General features: G+C 37.7%; 2 protein-coding genes and 1 non-coding gene across 3 annotated transcripts; 2 read left to right on the top strand and 1 right to left on the bottom strand.

Moving 5' to 3' along the window:
• Positions 1-2410: 2410 nt before the first annotated feature.
• Positions 2411-7318, bottom strand: LOC146315055 (transmembrane protein 229B-like). Its single transcript, XM_084736521.1, has 3 exons — positions 7190-7318; positions 6599-6662; positions 2411-3232 (listed from the first exon to the last, which is right to left on the bottom strand). Exons 1-3 carry the CDS (start codon positions 7316-7318, stop codon positions 2748-2750), a joined length of 678 nt encoding a protein of 225 aa, XP_084592647.1. The 3' UTR covers positions 2411-2747.
• Positions 7319-9793: 2475 nt separating this feature from the next.
• Positions 9794-11489, top strand: hcar1-3 (hydroxycarboxylic acid receptor 1-3). Its single transcript, XM_084736136.1, has one exon. It carries the CDS (start codon positions 9828-9830, stop codon positions 10821-10823), a length of 996 nt encoding a protein of 331 aa, XP_084592262.1. The 5' UTR covers positions 9794-9827; the 3' UTR covers positions 10824-11489.
• Positions 11490-12934: 1445 nt separating this feature from the next.
• trnai-uau (transfer RNA isoleucine (anticodon UAU)) lies at positions 12935-13028 on the top strand. Its single transcript has 2 exons — positions 12935-12972; positions 12993-13028. It is a non-coding gene; the product is annotated as a tRNA-Ile (tRNA).
• Positions 13029-18756: the final 5728 nt, after the last annotated feature.

The raw sequence follows: 18756 nt of genomic DNA, 5'->3' as shown, positions 1-18756 counted from the left end.
GCTTTACAGATTATTATGTAATATTATGTCAATTATTTCCAGACTCTCATTACATTACAAGGACAAGACTAAAATATAGAAAATATAAGCATAAATATGTATAAAAATATATATTAAAACTTTTTCTAATAAGATAATTTTTGACTTTCACATTCTAATTGTTTTTTGCTCTACTACAACGCTGCACTTACATTTTACACATGAACTGAGTCAAAAAGCCTCACAGTTCAGCTGCTTTGTAAACCGTGATTCATTATTTTCTCTGGAAGAAGATCAGCTGAAAAAAAATGTAGATAAGAAAATCATAACCACTTTTAATAACCTCCTGCCAACCGTACACTGTACAATCACAGTCCTGTTGTCTGAAAGTCTGTCAAACACAAGTTCCTACAAGTGTGAGGGACAAACACCTCTGTGTTAATCCTTTTTATGTGTCATGAGCCAAGTTCAGCTGCCAGGATGTTATCTAATCAATACCATGTAATTCTGAGGGTCTGTTCCAAAGAAACACAGAAATTACTGGACCTGACTTTGGATCAGATCTAAAAACACCTGAAACTTAAAAAACTGTCATCCCGTAATGATGCAACGACTGATCAGACATCAGGTTGTTTTAGGAGAAAATCCACAACACAAACATATAAATGTTTGCTCTTCTTTTGATCATATGGTCAGTTTTTGTGAATATAAGCTGCATTAATTAGGCCATCAAATTAAAATGTGAACAAGCGATTCATCCTGCAGGTTGACGGGCTCAAACTGAATTATAAAACTTTTGTTGAGGTTTTTTATTTCACAGGACCGAAAGTCTCCTTGGCAGCACAGAAGTGTGTTTCTCTGTAGGAGGAATTTCAAATGTTTTTATGGATGATTCAACACTTTCACGTTTTGTTTTTGTTTTGGGGTTTGTTAGATTTTTCACAAATATCTCTTATTCATAAGGAAGAATGGAATCAGAGATTTTTTCAAAAGGGTTGCTAATGTAGCCTGTTCAAATATTACTGAAGGGGTTGTTGTCAGTGTGACTTTAAGTGTATGCTATATTTACAGGATGTTTGCCTTATTTTTATTCAGGGCTCCTTACAGAAGGTAAAATAGAAATAAATGATTAAACTATTTTGCTGGTCAATTAATGGTTAAAGTAATTCTTATGCAACAAGGCAGAAAATGCTGTTTTCAGCTACTCAAATACAAAGAGTTCCTGCTTTTCTCTGTTTTATACCATATTTTGGGTTTCAAACTGACAACACGAGAAATATTAAGACATCACCCTGGATTCTGAGAACCTGGATTTTCTACTTTTATACAATTGCAGCTCTAGGGTTTTCTGACAGGAAACTGCTGTGATATAATCCAAATATTGTGGTTCCAAAACCACCAGACCCCTTTGGTAAAAACAGTGGTTTTACCTCACAGGACACAGGAGTCGCTGGTCTCCCGCTGCATCAATCTGTCTGTCTGTTTGTGTTTTGACTTTGGTCTTTTTGGCTTCTTCCTCCTTTTTCTAATCTTTGAGCTAAAGCGAGTTAACGTCTCACATGTTGATCTTCAGAACTCTTAGCAAGAAAGCCAATGAGCTTATTTTACCATAAATTAAAGCTGTCATAAAGCAAAAATTAAGGCTGTCATAAAGTCAGTTATGTCAGTTACCAAACCAGTTTTCCTTTTTAAAGGACTCAGCTGATGTCCTGTAAGTGCATCATTTGGTTCACTGTAATGCAAATGACCTGTTTGGGGTCTTATGTTTGTGAACACACTAGTAAACACAAAATCCCTTTAAAAAGGACACTCTTTTGAGAGTTGTTGAGTGAGTAGTAACTTTATAAACTTTGTAAAGCTGTCTTAAACTTAATTATTCATGCCTTCTTGTTTATTCTGCATTAAATACAGAGCATTAAGTTGTTTCTTTCCTTGGAAAAAACATTGTGCTGCTGTGAACAGCAGACTGGAGATATGCTCTGTGGTGCGCATCTGAGACGTAAAAACCTCAGGTTTCTACACAGTCAGAAAAAGTAAAAGTGCATCCTGCTCATAGTTCAGTTAATGGGACAATATAACACTCATCCTGTGTTTCTCCAAGCACCAAAAAATGTTTGAAAAATTCAAAACCAGCGTCTTGTTCCAAAAATCATGACCCTGTTATTCAAGATAATCCACAGACCTTGTTGTGAGCATTTTCACAACTACATTAGAATCTAAAGTTACTCGAAAGAAAAAGCAGCTTCCAATACCGGCAGGTTTAACCCAATCCTCACACACATATGCTCTTGTGTTTCTGAAACAGTCCAAAAAAGACGCCACCATCCAGACGCACGAGACACAGAGTATCGCCTCTCTTGGAGCCCCATGCACACCTCTTCAACGTGGGGAGAAATGCAAAGGTTGACAGGCCTGTGGAACCATAATTACAGTTACTAGACTATGATTGGACAGTTGCTGCTTGCAGGAGAGGCTTGATAAAGGTTCATTTGGCAGAGACATTTTGGTCTGCACCCACTGGAAATTGAAAATGAACTGACAGACTAATTTGCGATGCCAGGCTGAGTTTTCCTACCATATAAAGCTATGTTCATTTCTTTAAACCCACCAACACTAAAAAGTAAAAAAAGAAAATAATGGAGACACCTCAGGGATGTGCAGCATGTGCAGCAACTTTTAAAGTCAAAAACTCACAAAATTGTTCCTAAAACAGTGTCCTTTATTGCTCTGTTGCTGTTAAAAACAAATAATTGGATATTGATATGAGTTCAGTCGTGCAGTCGTATCCTCAGAGTGTTTCTGATCACATGCTGCTCTGCTATAAATGCCGCCACAGTCCAGGGCAGCGCATACTCCAGAGTCACCAGTCCTCCCAGGTTGTATGTATATCCTGAGTAGTCCCAGGGACAGGCCCCCAGCAGCCTCAGCCCCGCCCCCCAGCTGAACTCCCACAGGTAGATGAACAGGGTGTAGCATATCAGACGCAGCGGCAGGGGGCGATGTTGAGCCAGCAGCCGCGCTCTCAGGCTCTCCATGAGGTAGATCGCGGTGGCGTACATCGGCAGCGCCCACAGGCTGCTGTGACCTGCCAGCCGTCTGTCCTGCGTGCTGCACCAGTCCCACACGGCGGTGAAGACCACCTCACAGAGGCAGCCGTGCAGAGCGTACACGTAGAGACGAACTGCAGCAGACAGAGGACGACCGGAGACGCTCCCACGTGGCTCTGCTACCGCCTCGTCTTCACCACCACACCCTGTCACAAAGAAACTCTGATTACTGAACGATTTTGATAAAATGAAGCAAAAGTGACATGCTAACAAAAACAAATCGTACACTAACGAGCTTTTAAATAACTTCAGCAAAGTGTGTAATAATAAACTTCAGGACTATAAATCTGAAAGAAGAAATTGGCCAAACAGTAACAATTAACATTACTTAATATCATAGTTAGTATAAGACGAAAATGGGGCGTGGGCCCCCCTGGTGGGTGTAGAGCCACTGCAACGAGGGGCGTGGATGACCACAGGAGATATATGCAGTGAAACACAACTAAATTAATGTGATTTATGTAGGTAAATAAATAGAGTTTGTTAAAAGGAAAATGTGTCAAAAAAACTTTGAATTTAATGAATGTTGAATGTCGAGGGAAAGAGATGTCCTGTCCTACACATCAGATTCTACAAACTTCCTGCTATCTATCCCCAGTTATTGTTAGTGATTTATAATAACTAACTTAACAAACTTAACGAACAGAACATGAAAGTTCCTTGTAGTAGCTTATTACTACTCCTCCTATTAGATAATTGACAGTTGCAGTAATGAGATGTATGAATGTATTTTGTTACAGAAAAGTTATGACTATTGGATAAAGGAGGTGTAGTGTCCAACAGTTTGTCTTACTGAGGGCTTTTAATGGGTGAAATCAGGCCCCTTATAACAACCTCTTTATGAAGAAAACACACTATTTCTAGTGAATCTATCACGTGTCACAGCATTTGTGCTATGATTGTTTTAACTTAAAAAAGGTGTTCAGGTTGCCTGAAAATTTTAAGTTGACTGAATCTAAAAAGAGAAATTGAAGTCATTTTGTAATGATTCAAAACAAATAAACTTTTAAAGTCAAATAAACTTGATATTGATTCAGTTATACTTGAGAAAACTTGTTGAATAAGCTGAAGATATTAACAGTTTAATATGTTGACCATGTTTCTTTAAAAATGTGCTGTACTGTACATTCATTCAACTCATTATTTCAGCTCTTTAAGTTAAGAATAAGAATCTTCATAAGGCCTGAAGTGCGTTCTGAAAATCAATACCAGAAAACTGAAGGTTAATTGACTTGAATAAATAAAACTTGGATATGTGTGTTACGTTTATGTGAAAAGACGAGTTGATAAATTCCTGTATATATCCAATGTTTATTTAGGGAAATTCACTGAGCACCAATCTCTTTTTACAGCAGCGCTCTGACACAAAGTGAACTTCACATTCATACACTGTGACACCAAATGAACAAAAGAACAAAATTAGACACGTTAGTGCACACACACACACACACACACACACACACACACACACACACACACACTGGTGTTTTGTCCCTCCTCCACAGGACACACAGCACAGTGTGTATACAGGCTCTGGATTAACAGGCTAATAGCCTGGTTTAGCAGGTTAAAGGCATTAGACAGATTGGACAATCTGCAACAGGTTTTCATTTTGCATTTTTTTAAAAAAGTGCTCTTCATTGATGCCAAATCTACTTGGTGACTGTTGGGGTCATTCAATGATTTATCCTCCAAATAAAGTGGTCTCACAGAAACACTGGATCCAGCTCCATCGCTGAACTGACTTCACCTGACTTTGGGATGCAGTGACAACAGTGATGCTTCATAGTGTTTCCTCCTGCAGTTATTAAACATTATAAGTCATAAACGAAAACAGTAATAATTCTCACCTTGCATTCTCCTCACAGTTAGTTGTCTCGTCTCCATCCCTGGGCAGCATATGGGACTCTGTGTCTTTGTAATCCCTCTGCTTCTCTCTCTCTCTCTCTCTCTCTCTCTCTCTCTCTCTCTCTCTCTCTCTCTCTCTGTGTGTGTGTGTGTGTGTGTGTGTGTGTGTATGCGTGTGTGTGTGTGTGTGTGTGTGTGTGTGTGTGTGTGGATCTTGGGCTAAACATTAAGCGGCTCCACGTTATCAGAGTGAGACAGTGATGCCTCTGTCACAGGCTGAGGTTGTGGACCGAGGGACGGACACGGGGAAGCAAACCTGGAGCATCTGAGGAAGGAAATCATGTGTGTGCGTGTATCAATAAAAGTATTGATCACTCAGCGGGTGCCTGTGACTGTGTGAATTGTTTCACACAGTGAGTGTGTCTGTTGAGGGCAAACTTGGAGGTTATCAGTGAGGCACAGTGGGCGGGTGTGTCAGGGAAGTTGCCCAAAATACACACTTATTGATAGATAAATGAACTTATTGTGAAACCTACATTGAACTTAAAATTTAAAGTCCATTCACATAAAAAAACTTTAAACTTTAAAACTATTTTTAAGTTTAATAGTTATAGTTTGTTTATTCTTTTGCTTGCTTGTATGTTTTGTACGTTCATTGGTGCTGGTTATGGTACACTCTTATTCATAAGGCCATATTTGATAAAAAATTCTGATTTAATACTTCAAATTATAATTCAGTAATAATTGTCTCTGGTTGGCTTTTAGATCTCTTTTTATAATAAAAAAAAAGAAGGCAAGGAGCAAAATTATACAAAAGAAAATGACTCAAAATTTGCTTAGGAATTTGCAAATAACAAAAATGTCCGGTATTCACTCAAAAAAACTAAAATCTCATGTAAATAATATTAAGATCTGAAGCTTATTGAACATGCTTTCTCTGAATTAATATTTTATAAAATTTAACAAGAAAAGTTAATTTGTTTTGAATCATTTACAAAATTACCTCAACTTTTTGAATTCAGCCAACTATAAATTTTAAGGCAGCTCGGACACTAAAACAGTACACAACAGTAATTTGTTTAAACTTTATAAAGTTAAAGTGTTCCAGATGCAAAGTTATTGCAGGTTTGCATGTAGAGATATGCACCTTTGCACAGGAACAGCCTAAATATATTTTTTCTCACTATATTTCCACAGTTATATTAAGTGTCAGTTTTGTGTGATATATTTGTGTGGTGCAATATTTGATTATTATTTATTAAATATTTTATAATTACAATATTTATTTCATAGTTTTTATTGTTAGCCCAGCTGTTCATTTTGGTTATTTAAGCCATTAAAAGTTTTGGCTGCAGTATGTAGATTTATGACACCTTATGAAGACTGTTATTTATCATTCATCTGCAGTTATAAACATGATAATTTACTCATTTAGCACAAACAGCCAGGCTGCCAAAACACATGTAAACACATACTGTATAAATATGAACGTGGAGCTCTACCAGTAGTTTCACACATGCATACAAGAGTCTGTGTGAGCAGATGTCAGTCCTGACTCGGTGCCAGTGCTGGATCCTGTGTGTTTGTTTTGTGTGTACTCTAATAAAACAGTCAGATGAATGGCGGACCTCCAGATCAGAGTCCAGTGATAGTAGCAAACACACCTTTCAGGGCTGGGAAGGGGGACTGCACCGCTGTATGGAAGTCATTGACCATAAAGTCATCGGGCTGACAAAGGTCGGACTGTTCACACAGCGGGGGAGCTGGGCTCACTTTGTCTTTGTGTGTCTGTTTTGCATTGCTGCATAATCAAGTGTCACCAAAGAAAGTTTGGTTAAGGAAATGAGTGTTCATGCTCTCAGAAAGCATAGAGAGACTTCACTTCTCTTCAAATCACTTATCATCAGTGTCGATTCAGTCTGGTATGAAAAATGGAGCTGAGTTACACCGAAATGAAAAACATGAGATGAACTTTAAGGTTAAGAGTTCACAAAAAATAAGAAAAACATCTAGAGGGCATATAATGTGTACAACAGGTTTTTTAATACAAAAATGAATCATTTGGATACCAGGGGAGCATCTTCACCTCCTGACTATTATTATACAATGAGTAATAGCTGCAGCAACGTGTGTGTGTGTGTGTTTGAGAGAGAGAGAGGGAGTGACAGACAGTGGGAGAGAAGGTGGGAGATGAACTACTGCACACAGAAGTTTTACTAACTTAATTGTAAAAGCTGCTTTGTCACTTGTCCCACCTGTGTGAACCTGTTATATTTTCGAGGATGTCGACCCACAGCCTGCAGGTCCATCGATCCACGCATCACTCCACGATACCACACCACATGACACCAGAATCCTTGCTCCATGAGAGCTGCAAACTGCATGTGGCTCTTTAGCTGTTCTCCAGTGGCTCCCTGTGTCTTTGGCAAAAATGAATGGAAATGAATAACAGTTATTTTGTTTAAGCACTGTAATTTTCATTTTCACTGCAATATACTTTTGAGCCAAACTCAAATTCCTATGTTTTGAAACAGTTTTACCAACTACTAATCTTTTGTTGAGATAATTTACTTTCCTTCTTTAGATAAACTTAAATATTTGAATTTTAGACCCCCCCCCCCAAAAAAAAAAAAATAAATTAAAAAATGTTGAGTAAATGCATTGATGCAGCGAAAGTGAATGATGTTTAAAATGTTTTTTTTTTAAATTATTATTATTTTTAATGAAAACCATTTATTTTCAGGCACCAAAATAATGACAAATCAGGTTCACAGCTCTCAGTGACCAATTTTTGAAATACATTTTTACTTTTGAAATTCTAAAACTCCACCAAATTTTCAAAAAGGTTTTAATATTTTGTCAGTTAAAATGTGTGTTATTGCCTAGTCTTCTTGAGTCTCTATAAGTTAGCTTTGGATGCCAAATAAAAAAAGAATGAAAGAATTTAATAGTTGCAGTTAGTGTAGTTTTTTTTAGGCCAAATATGGCTCTTTTAATTGTAAACGTTGCAGACCCTTGCACTAGCGGGTTCGGTGAGCCTCCTGAACCAACCCGAACTGTGCCCATGTTTGAGGAAAAGGAGGAAAAATTAAAATATGATTACAGGCATTCAAATCCCCCAGTCGGCTGGTGGAGCCGGGTAGTTTTTGGCTGGTGCAGGGCCTTTCTGTGTGGAGTTTGCATGTCCTCTCTGTGTCTGCGTGGGTTCTCTTCAGGTGCTCTGGCTTCCTCCCACAGTCCAAAGAAATTCTGATTTTAAAGTAAGACTGTGACTGCATCTGTGTCATCGCCACCAACACCAACTTACCTCTGTTAAGACTTAATTCACACTCGGTAATTTCTCATGTATCAATAAAGCATTTCCAGGTAAACTGAGACATAACGGTAAAAACTGTGATCTCAAATACCAGAAGTGACTGTGACGCAGCTTGCTTTTCCCAGGAACAATCACTGCCCCCATGTTATGACAAGCCCTCAGAGGAAGCCAGCATTTATATGAAGAGGATCTCACTCAACCACTTTCACCATTTTAAAGGCACTTTTATGTTATTATCTTCATCTGCTGAATACACCGATTAACACTGAGCTCTGAGAAGGAGTGTGTCTTTTAAAGGGATTTCAGTGCTGACCTCTGGTGAGTGCTGTAACTTAAACCTTTTCTGTATTGCACATTTATTTTGTGTTTTGATCTTTAAAAGATTAATAACTTGCTGAGTTTTTTCTGTCATGGGTGTATCTCAACAATGCCACTGTAATATGACAGTTGAGCCAAGCCTCATTTTTGAAAAATAAGCGTTATTTTTTGTCCTAAAAGAATAATTATCTTGTCAGGCAAGTTTTGCATTATCTAATCCTAAGAAAAATGTTGTCTAAATAAGATATTACAGCTAACATCGAGTTATATTTAACCAATAATAAGCTGCAAGGGTTTGCACAATATCCCAGCAGAGGAGCCTAAGCTTAAGAGTAAGACCATTTCCACATCTTCTCAATTTAAGAATCGTATGAAATGACACCAATGAAAGTTTGAATTAATCTATTTTTTAAATTATTTTATTCAGTGTGAGCGAATCAGACTCTGTGGAGAACAAAACCTGCTGATTCACATTTCTACACAGCACACATTCAGCAAAATACAAACAGCCATGCTGAACACAAACTGCATGATTCATTAACGTATCATAGTTTATTATGTCCCATTTTAAAAAAGCATGGCAGACGGCAGGACTCACACTAGTTTCTGAAAACATTTTCAGATCTAAATACAAACTAATGAGTCATGATGCATTTGGTTCAGTGAGGCAGACAGATCCTGCGAGAATCATCACCATCAGATACAAAAATATGAAAGACTGTTATCGTCTCCAGTAAAGGATTTTTCCAGCAACACCAAGTTTCAGTTTGAGTCAGAGTTTATTTCTTTCTCTGTTGCTTACACATTCTCTCCCTCCCTGAATGATGGACTCAATGTTGTGTATATTTTTTATTGAAACAGTTAGTTTTTCCCTAACAGTTTTAATAGAAAAAATTGCAAAAAATAAGAATGCTTCTGTTGCTATAATTTAAGACAAAGTCATATTTGGGTTATATAACAGAGGTTTTCCATCAGAAAAACCTGTCTGACAGCAATGTAAAGCTGTGAAAATATCCTAAATATACCATGCACTTAAACTGATGTTGATTTTTTTAGGTAGTCCTTTTTTTTAGCAGCTCATTGCTTGGCTTCCATGCTGGAACTCCTGCTGCTTCTCCAAACTGGTGGTGTGCAACCCCACTTTAAATAATCCAAACTATCCCTTCAAGCTCTAAATAACTTTTCTCTCCTCTGTTGATGTTTCTAGAGCAGACGATCTGAGAAGTAGAAGACCCAGAGAGATCAGACTGCTTTCTGAAATGGATCCTGTAAATGGTACCACCAGTGCGACACAAATAAATTTGATGCACTGCCTTTCCACCCTACACCATGGACCTTTGCTCCTGAATATTATCATGATCGCTGAGATGATTGTGGGCCTGCCAACAAACATTATAGCTTTGTGGATTTTCTGTTTCTGCATGAAACGTTGGAAACCTCACACTTTCTTCCTCTTTAACCTGGTTCTGGCTGACTTCCTGCTGCTTGTCAGCGTGCCCTTCCGCATCGACAGCTACTTCCGAGAAGAACGCTGGGTGTTTGGCGAAGTCTGGTGCCGCATCAACCTCTTCATGCTGGCCGTCAATCGCTCTGCCAGTATTGCGTTCATGACCACCGTGGCTCTGGATCGCTACTTTAAAGTGGTCCATCCGCATCACTGGATCAGCCGTATGACTTTGACTCAGTCGGGTTGGCTCGCAGGCCTGATCTGGATTGTTGTCGTCGCCCTTCGGATTCCGCTGGTGACCACCAACCTCCTCTACCAGGAAAACAACGTCTCCTTGTGTCGCAGCTTCAACGCCTACGAAGTCGTCCCTTTGGCATTAAAAGTGCACTATGTGGCCTTCATTGCAGAGTTCTTCCTGCCATGGTTCTTGTTGCTGTTCTGCTCAGCTCGGATCGCCTGCTACTTGCACCAACGGAAGATGGACAGGCAGAAGAAGGTGCGGAAGGCCATCCGAGCAGTTGGGGTGATCAGTTTGATCTTCACCATCTGCTTCCTGCCAAGTATCTTCACAGGTTTGGGTGGAGTGTACATCAAATCTGTCTACCCCAAAGACTGCATATCCTACAACATGATCACCGAGCTATTTATGATTTGCATCGGCTTCACCTACCTCAACAGTGCTTTGGACCCCGTCATCTACATTTTCTCCAGCTCCATGTTTCGTGATGCCCTCAGAAGCTTCATCAGCAACCTGGGCTTGATGAAGAAGAATATCAAAGCAACCAAATATGCAAACAGTAACTGCTGAAAGGCGAAAATATCTTTTAAAGTAATAGGTCACATTATTTGAACTAGGTTGAATGAGGTGGCAAATATAGTGCAAAATTGCATTCAGATAGCAGAAACCAAGTTGGTTGCTGCTATGTCATCTCATGAACTAATTTAGTGTCTTTTCTGTTTTTCTAACCCTAACCCTTATCTTATCTTTCATTTAAACTGACATAATTGTTTTTAGAACTATCTCTTTAATGCTTAGACTTCCTCGCAAAAGGTCTGACTGTAAATTCAGATATAAAGTGGAATAATATTTGTAAAATTTAAACTACAGTATGTGTTTTATACTCGAGTCTGGGTAACGGCCCTGGGTTGATGAACGTTGCATTGGAGCGCCCCCCACAGGTACAGCAGTCACTGAGCTGTGTTATTACATTCCTAATGTGTATAATAAATACAGTGACCAGTGGAATCCCTGTAAATATTCAGTATTAATGCCCAGATAGTATAATATGAATATGAACAAAAATAAAAGCAGGGAAATGTAAGTGTGTTAATTTGTTGGCATTCATCGCTTTTGTCAATACAGGCTATGATGCTTATCTGACATGTGGTCATGATGATGAAGGGATAAAGAAAAAACATTAAAATAAACATAATATGACTACAAATAAGCAAGTGATTTCTTCTGTTTATGTACATTTTTGTTGTATTTAATTTATGCTTCTTTTGGCAATGTACTGCATAATTTGTTGTTGTTTTTCACACTTGCTTTAGCACTGTAAACCCATGGCAATAAGACTACCTTGTGTACACAGTTATTAGTTGTTTGTATTTAGATTTTTAAACTGAAAAACTCTTTTATTTTAAGCCATTTTGTACCTTGTTGTATGTGTATGGATTTCTCATAGACAAATCCACATTTCTTCTGTTAATGTAGACAGATAGATTTAGAAAGACTGACTGAAATAAAATGACATAAAATATTGAAAGTTGAGTGGGTTACTGCTTACTTAAAAACATATTGTCTTTTATATAACACCACTAACACACAAGCACACTATAAGGTACGAGCATACAATAAATGCAAATATCTTCAAGAAATAATATCTTATTAATTGTATCTGTCCTTAAGCTTGGCAAATATGCTGGTATATCAATAATCTTTTATTAAACATTGTCAGTGTGTGACATAGTTCTGTGTCCTCAATTTAACTTTCTCCATTCCAAAAATTACTAAAAACAAAAAAAAAAAAAAAAAAAAAACACACCTTGTTGCATATGCTGTTTAACTGTTCATCTTGTGCCAAACAAGACAGTTCACCTTGAGAAGGATATAACCCATTAGACATGGTTAAACTATATAAGTTGTGTGTGTGTGTGTATGTATATATATATATATATATATATATACATAAATACATATATATGATTTGTATATTGTATATGTTTTACTAAAGGACTGTCCTGTTTCCTTTCCTGTCTGAAAGTGGACTGATCCTGCATAGAGGATAAGAATAATCCCATATCCGTGAAAGGTATTGCGAGAGTGAATATTTCAACTCAAAGAAAGGTTTTTCTCAAGTTCTGACCGAGTAGTTTTTGTCCCCAAACCTGACCATTTTTTTTTAACGCATTACAAAACATGATTCGTTTCTATAATATTCACAAAAAACAAACAACACGTCCAAATCTCGCGAGAGTTCAGCAAATCATCATCTCTTGTAGAGACGACCGGTGGCTATGAGTGTAACATCACTGACTTCTCCTCTTCATTGAACCATAGCTCTTGCAAAGCAGCGATGAGTATGTGGGAGACGCTGGGAGGATATAAAAAGGCACATTATTGACATATTATTTTGAAATTAACTGAAATTTGAGTCTAATGTAACACTGTTCATATTTTTGGTAGCATTTTCTGCTCCACAACTCTGATGACACGTTTTAATGGCGCCTCCTGCAATAAGTGACCTGTGATTTCATCATAACACAATCTACCATAGCCTTTTCGTGTTTTGATGTAAAATATAAATGTCTGTGTGGACGTAGTAAAACAGCATTTACGAGTAAACAAATACAAACAGCAGAATTCGGCGAGTTCCCTGCTGCTGGTTTATAAACTGAGCTGCAGCGGAGAAGCAGTGAGCTCCAGTGGCGCAATCGGTTAGCGCGCGGTACTTATATGACAGTACACTGTAGAGCAATGCCGAGGTTGTGAGTTCGAGCCTCACCTGGAGCAGTCTTTTGATATATTAGTAACTGTGTGTTGTAGGTAGATCCACTTCATTTTGTATTAGAAAAAATGCAAATCACATTCGCAATGTAATTCTTAAGCCCTTAACCAGAATAAGTACAGCCTTACACATTTAGAACAAGGGCAGTCTTTGAAATATTGTACAAGTCAATAGGATTATTATTGTAATATCATAGAAACCATAACAAAATGTTATAAAATAGGCCATAAGGTCCTTCAAATTCACTGTACTCATACATTTATCAAACTTATTTCTTCCATTCAGTTTTTTTTATATATTGTTGTACACATTGTGCACATATTTTTGAAAACTTCTTCTTCTTCTTCTTCTTCTTCTTCTTCTTCTTCTTCTTCTTCTTCTTCTTCTTCTTCTTCTTCTTTTTTTTTTTTTTTTACTATTTTTACTTATTACTTTTATTTATATTTATTTATATTTTCTGTTTATAATTTATATATGCTTATATATACTTCTAGTCTAAAATGCAAGCAACTGTGATGCAATTAATTCCTTCCCCCTAGGGATCAATAAAGTATTTCTATTCTGATTCTTATTCTGTTTGTCTAATATAATCTAATATAATTCAACCATTCCACATTTTCTTTTTTCTGGCTTCAAACAGTTTATTCAAACACTCAATTTATTCAGTGAAAAAAAAAAAAAACCCTAATAATTGTATTGTCAATGTGTAAGTATAATGAAAAGTTGTTTGGAACAAGTTTATAGAGGAGTGCAGTGATTGGAGAAATTAATATGATTAGCACCACAACATGGTTTAAACATCATGAGAGGAATGCAACAATTAATTTCCATGCAAGTGATTACATCAAGAGTGAGCGTGAAGTCTCAGTGATTCCTAATAAATATTGACTTTACGTGACATTCTGCTGTTGTACCACTGGAGGTCGGCGTTGTCCACTGTTTGGACATGCTGGTCTTTTTGTCCCCTCCCCCTGATGAACATGTGACTACTTGAATCTGACTGGCTGTGTCTGCTGTTTGAATGAAAACAGTTGGTCCGACTTTGCTCTTCCGACTTCTACACTCTGTGTATCCTGTGTTACATTTCACTCAAACCGACCTTATTATCTGGTGGGAACTGCTGCAAGGCCTGCACTGTGATTCTTGATTTTAATGTGCTGTATGTTGAATTTCAACACCAATATGGATGAAAAATGTGCCCATAATTCACTATCACCAGCTGAAGAATAGGCATAATGTAGAAAACATGGTCTGTTTAGGGACCATCTTGCTCCATTATGATCACTTGAGGCCAGATGCCATGTGTATGAGATCATCATTGTGCAAAAAAAGTTTCAATCTGTGCGTGTAATTTTCAACACTGTCCCTATCATCACCGTACCATACTTGTTTACCCAAACATTTGCATAAGAGTCTTTTCATTCTGTCTATGTTGTCTCTTCTCCCCCTCCTGAGCATAAACCAGCCTTCTCCTCTCAAGATGTGCTGCATTTATGTGCATGTCAGGGTAAAATGTTGAGCATGACGAATGAACTTCAGTAATCATTAATAACAGCCACTGACATGCAGCATTTGTTGTAATTAGATTAGAGGCAATGTGTAAAAAATAAAGAAAAAGAGAACAATACAGCTAAACTCATACATAAAGTCTACCATCTATAATAGTGCTAAAGTGTTAGCATCAATCCTTACTGTTACCCAACTTAGCAAATGCTAAAGTATTGGCACCGAACCCTACTGTCACTCATTCAGACGCTAAAGTGTACTTCAACCTAGCACATGCTAATCTGTTTGCCAAACCGTTAGCATGGAGCCTCAAGACTCAATTTAGTGTATGCTAAATCTTTGACTAGAACAGCCACATGTTTTATGTGTCAGTTTTGCGTTCAGTCTACACGCCCGCCTGAATTTGCATAAAAGTTTTTGCATTAAATCTGTACAAAATAATAACATTTTTAGCAAAGCCTACATGGGGCCTACTGTCTGATATAGTCTATGCTAAAGTGTTAGCATGAAGTTTTTAATGTGCTGTTAACATAGCATGTGATAAACCGTTAGCATGGAGTCTTGACACTAAGTTGTATGTATGGTAAATCTTTTGAACATCGCAGCGACATGACACGTGTCAATTTTCCCTTTCCCTTTCCCCGTTTAGTCTCAAATCCAGAAATGTCTTAGTGACATTGTTTCTTTATGTAAAATTTAATAGGACAGAGTGTAATGTACTAACAGCAGTGTGCTGGTATACATTCACTGCACATTGTCTTTGTTTTGTTTCCATTTTGTCAGAACAACCTGTGCAGAATTATTAGATCAGAGGTTAGTATTGTTTATACAGTACGGTTCATATCAACCAACACATTCCACTTGGGACACATTTTGTCTGTCTGTGAAGTATGTGGGTCATAATGTCTTTAATAGCTTTGGTTTGTTATGATTTACAGCCAGCTGACCCATTTCATTCTAGTGGAGACAAGAAACCAGGGTGTGTGTGCAGCATGAGCAGGAGAAAGAAAAGGAGAAAGTGTGATGAAACAAAATGTTTGGTGGGAAACGGAGAGTGTAAACGTGTGTGAGGATGAGAGAGATTCACACAAACTGTGTGTGTGACGCAAGAGAGACCTGAGAGTAAACAGAACCTGAAGGCACCATAACTGCGAGTCTGTAGGTGTTGTGGCAAAGGCCTGTTTTCATATCTCTGCTCTGATCTGGCCTGCAGCATCAATCACCTCCTCTCATTATCCAGCCATGTTCATGCACACACACACACACACACACACACACACACACACACACACACACACACACACACACACACACACACACACACACACGCACGCACACCACTGTGAATCAATGCAGTCTTTTTCCATTACAATGTAAAATTTATTACCAGTGATTTTATTTGATTATGTAATTTGCTTATAATGAAGCCTGTATTTACCTATAAAATCTGGGGTAATTGCTTCCCATAAGAACAGCAACAAGACTAATATAATCTAAGATTAACTCTAAGCGAGTTTAGAAAACCTAGGTTTAGAATGAGTAAATCCAGATTTAAAGTTAAGTAGAGCTCTGTTGCACAAGTAAATGCAAGTTTATTGTAAACTGAAATTGAGTTTTATAAATATGGAGATTTTTTTTACTCTAATTAAAATAAATAAAGAAATAACTAACTAACTAAATAAAGAAATAAATAGGCCTATATAAAAAAAAATTGAGAGCTGTCAGAACCTTGTAAGTATAAAAGATGGGGAAAATCAAATTTTGACTGCTCTGTATTCCTTAAAACTTTATATTGCATTAGCTAGCCAAAATGTTAACCAAACATTGCATTGTTTACTAGCTCTTAATTTTATGCTGGTTATTTAAAGGTTGTTGGAACACAATTAAACTATGATTTAATTATTTTTTTAAAATAAGCAAAACATTGAACTGTTTTCTACAACAAAAGTTTGCAAAACATTACATGGTTTGCTTCCAATTTAAAAAATATAGCAAAACATTATTGCTAAAAAGCTAGTTTAGCCAACTAATGATGGCTTAGCAGAGAAGCTCTAATTTCTTCTCCTTTACAAAAAACTTGGCTGAATTAATGCAGAATTATGGCAGAATAATAGAAGATTTAAAAACTGACATTTTAAATTAGAGTTCAAAGTTACGGTATAACAGAATTAAATTTAATCTAGAGCAAAAAAATAAATTAAATGTAATCTTTCTTAATTTTATGCTAGTTTTAAAGTTTGGCGCAACACAGTTAAACTATGATTTAACTAGGTTTAAAAAATAATCCTTGTTGGGGCAACAGATGTCAAAAGGATACAAATGCATTGAAATCCCACAAAATTGAGCAAAAACACAGATATGGGAATGACTGTTTAGAGGCTGAGCCACAGCATGCTAATGCAGCATTTCAGTGTTTTTAAAGGCGCCCTGCAACAGTATATGAGGATCTTTAGATCCAGGCCAGCCTGTTACTAACCACTCAGCTATGTGTCACAAGCTATTATTCACATCTGTCTCTGGTTAGCACTGAGCGTTCACTCACTATCTAGCCGTCTGACAGCTCCCAGGCCCAGCTGTTATGTATTGTGGCCCGTAGGCTCTGCTCATTACGTGTGAAGGTATAATTATTATCATTATTGTTTTTTTTCCCCCCCTTCCACGGCTCTCTCAAGCCCGGAGCGACTTCACTGATGAAACGTCTGTCAAGCTGCCAAAAGGAAGTGATGTCATTTTGGCTGGCTGCACACCAGCAAACCTTGAGGTCAAAGGTGTGTCTTGTCAGAAGTGGAGATGTGTGTGTGCTGGATGTGACCCCTGGCGAGGGAGGGAGAGTGAGTTTTCAGAAAGACGTGCGATCATGCTTTGTTCGTTGGAAGCGAATTAGATGAGTGTTCTTCACGAGAAGTGTGTGAATTTTGGGGTCATCCGGTGAAGAATTCCCAGATGTGCCATTTACATTGTTTTAACCTCCACTTTCTCAAGGTAACCTGGGAATGTCTCTCACACTTCATCATCATCATCATCATCTTTAGCAGCAGGATAACACTGTGTGAGTGGGAGGGTTATCACTGTTACTTCACACATACACACTCTAAAACAGGCTGAGTAAGTAGAAGTATCTGTATTTTACTTGAGTATTTATTTTTCCAACAAATATTTACTTTTACTCCCTACATTTTCACACAGTCTCTGCTTTCTACTCCTCAATTCTCAGAACTGGTAGTTACTTTAGTTTTAAAGCATTTGAGAGGAATGATTATTTTTATTTTGCTTCCCACCATCAAGACTGATTTCAGTCTAAATTGACGACAACAACACACAGAAAAGATGATTGCATCCAGAACATGCATGACAGACGTAGCAAGATGAAGCAGACAGAGAGGGAGACTCAACTGAAGAGTACATATCAGAGCCTGTACTTTTCACCTTTTACTTAAGTAAAGAAGTTGAATCAGTACTTTTACTTATGTCTGGGGGATGGTAATATGTATATGTAAAAGTCCTGCACTGCAGCTTCATGTGATATTTTCAACATCGAACTTTTACTTGAGTTTGTCACACCACAAAAAACTATGTTAGCTGCATTTAAATGATAAAAAAAATCAGTAAGTATGTAAAAATTGTTTCAAAATCATAAAAAGTGCAGTTGTTTCTGCTCTGAAATACTGGGGGTGTGTCCACTTCACTGTCTCAAGTTGAGGACAGAGTCTCTGCAGGTAGACAGACGGATTATGTTCCTGAGTCCCGAGGAAAATGGTCCACATTATTCCTTTAAGTAAATGATCTGAATACGTCTTCCACTGCTGATGTCTTGAGAAGAAGGTTTGTGTTTAACTTTTATCATCAGAACGCCCCCTGGTGGACCATGAAGGGTTAGGTGTAGGAGATTTATCTTGATGACTCTCCCTGAATAAGTCGTATAACCAACTCAGTTTGGTATGGAGAGTCAAAGGCAGTGCACTGGCCGACGCATGTTACTCATGAGATCTGACAAGTAAGTTGCAAAGTTGCGATCACACCAATTCATGCAAATTCAACTAATCTCTGTACATTCTGCGCTGCCAGGGAATCGTAGTTGATGCAGCGCCTCATCACTGACAGGACGGGATAAAAAGGAAAGATATTCAAGTTTACAAATTGTGGATGTGGATACACTGCATTGCCGTATGCCCACATTCACAGAATTGTTGTGTTTATGAAAAAAGAAATCTATAAGGAAATACATGG

Source organism: Lutjanus erythropterus, chromosome 14 (genome assembly GCF_056507025.1).
Source record: "Lutjanus erythropterus isolate fLutEry1 chromosome 14, fLutEry1.hap2, whole genome shotgun sequence".
NCBI lineage: Eukaryota > Metazoa > Chordata > Actinopteri > Lutjaniformes > Lutjanidae > Lutjanus > Lutjanus erythropterus.
This window is presented reverse-complemented; position numbering and strand designations above follow the sequence as displayed.

Bases quoted from the DNA above. Each gene is read 5' to 3' on its own strand.
- hcar1-3 (XM_084736136.1), top strand. From the start codon at position 9,828: ATGGATCCTGTAAATGGTACCACCAGTGCGACACAAATAAATTTGATG.
- LOC146315055 (XM_084736521.1), bottom strand. From the start codon at position 7,318: ATGCAGTTTGCAGCTCTCATGGAGCAAGGATTCTGGTGTCATGTGGTG. The intron at 6,663-7,189 runs GTGGGACAAGTG...GACCTTTGTCAG, and splicing joins AATATAACAGGTTCACACAG to CCCGATGACTTTATGGTCAA. The intron at 3,233-6,598 runs GTGTGTTTGCTA...TCTTTGTGACAG, and splicing joins CCCCTTCCCAGCCCTGAAAG to GGTGTGGTGGTGAAGACGAG.